The sequence below is a fragment of the Anarrhichthys ocellatus genome, unplaced genomic scaffold, assembly GCF_004355925.1.
Source record: "Anarrhichthys ocellatus isolate YVR2014 unplaced genomic scaffold, GSC_Weel_1.0 scaffold294, whole genome shotgun sequence".
Taxonomy (NCBI): Eukaryota; Metazoa; Chordata; class Actinopteri; order Perciformes; family Anarhichadidae; genus Anarrhichthys; species Anarrhichthys ocellatus.
Window position 1 is genome coordinate 47,767 of NW_022280310.1, and position 6,670 is coordinate 54,436.

The 6,670-nt window shown below is 40.4% G+C and overlaps 1 protein-coding gene across 1 annotated transcript in view; it reads left to right on the forward strand.

The window, feature by feature from the left end:
• LOC116401249 (zinc finger E-box-binding homeobox 2-like) overlaps positions 1-6,670 on the forward strand; it is a gene marked incomplete at its 3' end in the record, with an annotated part of 38,840 nt that overhangs the window by 11,904 nt on the left and 20,266 nt on the right. The window contains exon 2 of the mRNA XM_031879569.1: positions 3,424-3,772. Coding sequence (XP_031735429.1) covers positions 3,424-3,772 — 349 coding nt within the window. The remainder of the gene's footprint in view (positions 1-3,423; positions 3,773-6,670) is intronic.

Genomic DNA, 6,670 nt, shown 5'->3' on the forward strand with positions numbered 1-6,670 from the left:
TGTGTGTGTGTGTGTGTGTGTGTGTGTGTGTGTGTGTGTGTGTGTGTGACCTATATAGACCCCCACTGATGGACAGTTAAAGATGGACGGACGGACGTCCTAAATGATCACATTTAGACTTAGAGAGACAACAAACAATAATTATAAAAATATAAAAGACATTGAAGGAAATATTTTACCTGATTGTTTCCTTTTAAATTGGTTCATAAATGAGAAGAAAATTCTTAATTTTTTTGAATCTGTAAATCAGTCTTCTTTTCCCTCCAAACACTTCCGTTTCCTTGAGTCTTTCAAAAAGAGACATTAAACACAAGGTTTCCGTTAAAGTCAGAATCACTCTGGAATACGTTTTGTCTCTCCGCTTTTAGACATTCAGAAATGAGATTAAAAACACTTCAGAAAAGGTTTCCTTCAGTTAACACATCCACTTCCTTCAGTCTGATTCTCTTCACATGTGAATGAGACCTGAAGTCACTTTTCTGTCCTCACAATTCCTTCAGTGTGTGAAGTGATGACAAAATATTTATAACAGTTATTGAGAAATAAAAGCATTATTAGGAACAAACTTTAATTAATTTAGGATATTCTGTATTCGGTCCCCTTAATCCAGCGTGTCCTCACAGTGCAGGTGGGAAATGCGTTGGGCCCCTCAGAGTAAAGGTGTTGTTCCATGTTCTTCCTGTAGGGCCCTGGGGCCCCTCAGAGCGCTTACTGTCAGGCAGCTTTGTGCTTCTTAAGAGGTCATGAATCAAGTTTAAAATGCACCATGTGCTTTGAATTCCTAATTCCCCCCCCAAAGTAGATTATCTTAACTCCCCCACTTCAGGATTTAGGCAGATTTACTCCACCAAACACCTCTTTGTTCAGGGAGATGCAGCAGATGAAGCTTGCAGCAGGAAACGTGTTATATTAACAACAGTAAGTCTGGTTCATACCCCTCCACAATAAAACAACACCATGACATCACAGTCACATGATCTATTAGTTCTTAGTTCATGACTCCAGAATATTTATGTAAAGAACACATGTTTTACATTTTCATTCTTAATTTGACCAGTTTCAGCATGTTTCATAGATTTTATTTTGGTTTTTATTATTGAGGTTTCAAGTTGTTATCAATTCAGATTTTGATTTAAATTTGATTGTGTTTCAGGATAATTTGTTACTTTTGTAATTCTCATGAATTTGTGATTTTCTCGTGTTCTTGATTCTCGTGGTTTTAAGATGATTTCTGGAAAAGGCTTGAAAAATATAAAACTTTATTCATAAATCGCTGTTCAAGAACGACACAAAGTTCTTCACAAAAACAAACAGACTTCAGAATACAGACAACATGCAATAGTATTAGTATTAGTATTTCTAAGTATTAGTATTGTTATTAAGTATTAATATTAGTAAAAACATTTAGAAAAAATGTATAAGTATAATTACTCAGTGTTAGTATCATTAGTGAGTATTAAAAGTATTAGTAATATTACTAAGTATCAGTAGTATCAATAGATTCACTAAGTATTAGTAGTATTAGTAGCATTAGTACCGTTATTATGTATTAGTAATATTAGTAGTATTTGTAGTACTATTAGCATTACTAAGTATTGGTATTATTAATTTAGTAGTATTAAAACATATTTGGAGTATTGTAGGATTAATAATTATTAATAATATTACTAGCATTATGTATCTTTAGTACAGGTAGTATTAATAAATATTAGTAATGTTATTAGTATTAGTAATCTTTAGTACTAGTATTAATACATATTACTAATATTAGTAGTATTAGGTAGCTGTTGTACTAGTAGTAGTATTAAGTATTAGTAATATTAGTAGTATTAGTTATCTGCAGTACTAGTAGTAAGTATTAGTAATATTAGTACTATTAGGTGTCTTTAGTACGAGTAGTATAAATAAATATTAGTAATGTTATTAGTATTAGTAATCTGTAGTACTAGTAGTATTATTAAATATTAGTAGTACTAGTAATCTTTAGTAAGAGTAGTATTAATCAGTCCCCCCCCCCCCCCACCTTTCTGTCAGCCCTGTCATGGGGGGGGGGGGCATTGCTGCAGACTCTTCTTCTCTCACAAAGCTCACCACTGTGCCGCCAACAACAAACACTCCTACGTCTCCCATGATGCATCAGTGCAGAGTGGAATGGTGTTGGAGTGAAACTCTGGTGTTTCGAAGGAGATTCACCGAAATAAGAGTTTATTTACTCTTTAATAACTCTAATATATATTCTGATGATGAACTTTAATATATACTCTAATAAACACACTAATAACACTTTAATAACATTTGAATCAACGTTTTAACAACAAAATAACAATTTCAAATACACTTTCAAATACTTACAACATTGCTATATTTTTACCATATACTTATATTATCTCTTTTAAACAAACCGTTATTTTACATTAAAATCCTGTTCTTTAGCTTTCAGTCGTGTGTCTGTTTGATTGACACCTACCTGCTCAGTCTAGGTGAACAGGTGAACAGGTATAACTGAACTGAGGTCTGTGAACCTGCTGCACTCACTCCGGTCTCGTTGGCCCCGCCCTCACAGAAACCCTTTGTTTGATTGGCCGAGCTCCTGCGGCAAGGTCACAGTGATGTGGAACAATCAATAAGGGACGGCTGGACATCTGTGTGTCCAGACTCGTCCCACAGCTCCAGGCCCCGCCCACCTCTGTTTGAAATCAATCAATTCAGAGTTCTTCTGGTTCTGCTGCTGCTCGTCATTATGAACGCTGTGTTTTCCCAGCGGTCGTTGAACGTCTCATGGCAGTAAACAGTACGAGGGTTCACAGGTTAGAGCCCGGTCACAGTAAAGAGTCGCTCCGGTGCTCCGGTTTCATTATTTATTATTGCATAAAAACAAGTAAAATGTGTCGTTGAAGAAGATAAAATGACTTAAACTAGCATCATTATTGCAAAATAAGGAAAAGGTTTTAAAGTTTTTATAAACGCACCTTTATTGTCCTAACTGGAAAGAATCACAAATACTGAGCCTTCTAAATATAATGATTATGAGTTTAAAATACATCAATAAAATTCCGATCCTTTATCTGCTGATCATTTGAATAGTGTTGTTTTATGCAGATAAACATTTAGAGCTGATGACGGAGACCTCTGACCTCTGACCTCAGACAGATAAAATAGTTTAGATTCTTGAATATCAGCTGCTAAAACAAAACAACACAAGAGGATGAGAAGATTTCTCTCTCCTGGGTTCAGTAGGACTCTCTGTCCTCTCAGTCAGACCTCCTCACATCACATCAGAGTGTCAGGACTCCACTTCCTGGTCACAGATCTACCAATTAGAGTAATGAGGATAAGGAGCGACCCTTCAGCCTCGGGGGAAGTCCTGCTGAACTGACCTCTGAGTTATGTGAGCTATCTGAGCTGACACTCCTGTCAAAGCAGCTCCACCAAGTCCAGTCTGAGGGACACTTCTGCACCTCGGAGGCCACGGTGAGACCGCAGACCCCCAGAGACCATACAGAGACTGTTCAGAGACCATCCAGAGACCATCCAGAGACCGTTCAGAGACCGTTCAGAGACCACCCAGAGACCATTCAGAGACCATCCAAAGACCATTCAGAGACCATGCAGAGACCGTTCAGAGATCACCCAGAGACCGTCCAGACACCGTTGAGAGACCATCCAGAGACCACCCAGAGACCATCCAGAGACCGTTCAGAGACCATCCAGAGACCATTTAGAGACCATTTAGAGCAGAGGTCCCCAACCTTTTTTGCACCACCGGTTTCATGTAAGACAGTATTTTCACAGACCGGCCTTCAAGGTGTGGCGGAAAAACACGACGAAATAAAATGATACGATCGGCATGAAAACAAATATAAAATGCATAAATAAATACAACTCACAATAAGGCTTAATCAGTGGAGCCCTGAGCTTGTTTCTCTGCAACGAGACGGTCCATCTGGGGTAATGGGAGACAATGACACCCGAAGTCTGTTCCTGATGTCCAGTCTACTCCGTTTAGTTGTGATTGCCGTCACTGCAGAACATCCCGCTTCACAGAGAGGATGTTGTTAATGGAAGCAGGGTTTCAGTGCTTTAGTGGAGATCTCAGGATATTCAGCCTTGATTTTAATCCAAAACTCCAGCAGAGTTGTTGTCTCGAACATACTTTTAAGGCCACCGTCATTTACAATCTCCAGCAGCTGATCTTCCTCTCGCCACATATTATGCAGAGCGGGCTTAGCGCCTCAGAATTACTCCTGATATTTAATCAGACTCCTGATATTGTCTGTTAAATGAAGCTTTCTTTTTCTTGGAAGTTGTAGCTCTTCTTCTGTCTCCTTAGTGGGCCTTTCCTCTTTGCAAAGAAGCTCTCCAAAAGTTATTTACTCATTTTCGCAAGTTTGCGGGCTTCACTTTTGAGGTAACGTATCACGTCACCGAGACGAGCGTCTTGACATGTCAAGAGCCACAGGCGGATGAAATTGCGAGAGAATCCGGTCATTTTTCAAAATAAAACTTCTTTCAGACTCTGATAATCAATAAAACGGAAATAGTATAGTATTTATTCTTTCTGTGCGGCCCGGTACCAAATGATCCACGGCCCGGTACCGGTCCACGGCCTGGTGGTTGGGGACCACTGGTTTAGAGACCATCCAGAGACCTTCTAAAAACCATTATCACCATATATACCAATTATTAAACCATGAAAAAATATAATAGAATCAAATTAAATGTGAAAAATAATTCAATTTCATTTTGAAAAAAAAGAAAAATCCAAAGACGCCTCGTCTGTCCCATTCTCAGGAACATGATTTATTATTATTTGGCACAAATGTTCACCTGAACTCAGTGATGTGGGTGTAGTTCTTTAGTGGACAAACTGGTTTATGTGTAGTTCTTCAGTCACACGATAGTGACAGCAAATAAAATGATGTAACTGGTAAACCCGGTTAGTTGCTCCAAACAATGTAGAGGATGTGAACTAAAATATATTCAAACCAACGGCATCACAACCAGAACGAGGAAAAAACTAACCGGAGCCCAAATTGTTATCCAAGCAGAACAGGATGAAACAATTAGAGAAGTCATTGCCATTATAACAAAAGTCTATTTCTCAAGCATGCTTTGCATAAACAAAAATCTATTTATACAACATGATTAAAGATCGTACAAAGAACATCCAATAGTAATGAAACAGATAGTATTATAATTAAGAGATGAGAAATATTACAGAAAATGGATGAACAACATTATAACATTGCTACATTTAGTTCACATCTTAGATCTTCTAGCAGCATCACAGCTTCTCTCAAACATTTTATGCTTCCTAACTTTACACCTTCATTGTTATGAAGAGTCATAACTTGGACACCAGTAAAATAAAGTCCAGTCCAGCAGCACCTATGATCCTTCAGACCTGCAGAGACCAATCCCATCATGCACTTTGGTTCTTCTTCTCCTGTCTCTGTTCCCACGGTGACAGACTTCATCTCTCGTCCACCTTTCAGCCGAGCAGCTGTGAGAAGTCTCGTGCGTCGCCTCTAAGCCGGCACAACCGTGTTTGCTGTGGGATTACCAGACTTTGGTTTGGGGGTCGGCGTTGTAAAGGTAGCCATGGGGAGGACCCCCTGTAGTCCAGGAATGCCGGTCAGGTCAGCGGAGGAGAGCGGGGGGGAGTCGGGGGACACTCTGGGATGGGGCAGGTGGCTTTGTGTGTCCTGTCAGCCATCAAAGAATCAGGCTGACTTAAAAAGGTTTGCAGAGAATAAACCAGCCTCAAACCGAAACCAGCACCCAACCACCAAAACCAGCCCCCAACCACCAAAACCACCCCCCAACCAAAACCAGCCCCCAGTTCCAAATATCCTCCCAGCCTTCAGAACGGTGGCTGAAGGATGCTTCCTTCTCCTTAACTCTTAGACGCTTCCTTCTCCTCTACTCGTAGATGCTTCCTTCTCCTTAACTCTTAAACGCTTCCTTCTCCTCTACTCGTAGATGCTTCCTTCTCCTTAACTCTTAGATGCTTCCTTCTCCTCTACTCGTAGATGCTTCCTTCTCCTTAACTCTTAGACGCTTCCTTCTCCTTCACTCTTAGAAGCTTCCTTCTCCTTAACTCTTAAACACTTCCTTCTCCTTCACTCGTAGACGCTTCATTCTCCATGACTCTTCGACACTTCCTTCTCCTTCACTCTTCAACGCTTCCTTCTCCTTAACTCTTAAACGCTTCCTTCTCCTTCACTCTTAGACGCTTCCTTCTTCACTCTTAGATGCTTCCTTCTCCTTCACTGTTAGATGCTTCCTTCTCCTTAACTCATAAACGCTTCATTCTCCTTCACCCTTAAACGCTTCCTTCTTCTTCATTCTTCTGTCTGTTTACATTCTGATGGAGGCGTCTTTGGGTTGTGATTGAGCTCTTATTTTGAAAGTGTGGTAAACTCTGTCCAGACCTGATCCCTGTGTTGATGGTGGTGATGGGGGGGGGGATTGCGTCATGCGACCCGAGGTGTCCCCCTTTTGTGCAGCCTGTCAAACGTGGTTAACATGCGGCCATTTATCTCCTGAAACCCCCCGAGGGCACAATGGTCTGGGTGAGCCGGGGGAGGGAGAGCGAAGCAGGGGCTTTAGTTGTTCCCCCTCTCTCTCTCTCTCTCTCTCTCTCTCTCTCTCTCTCTCTCTCTCTCTC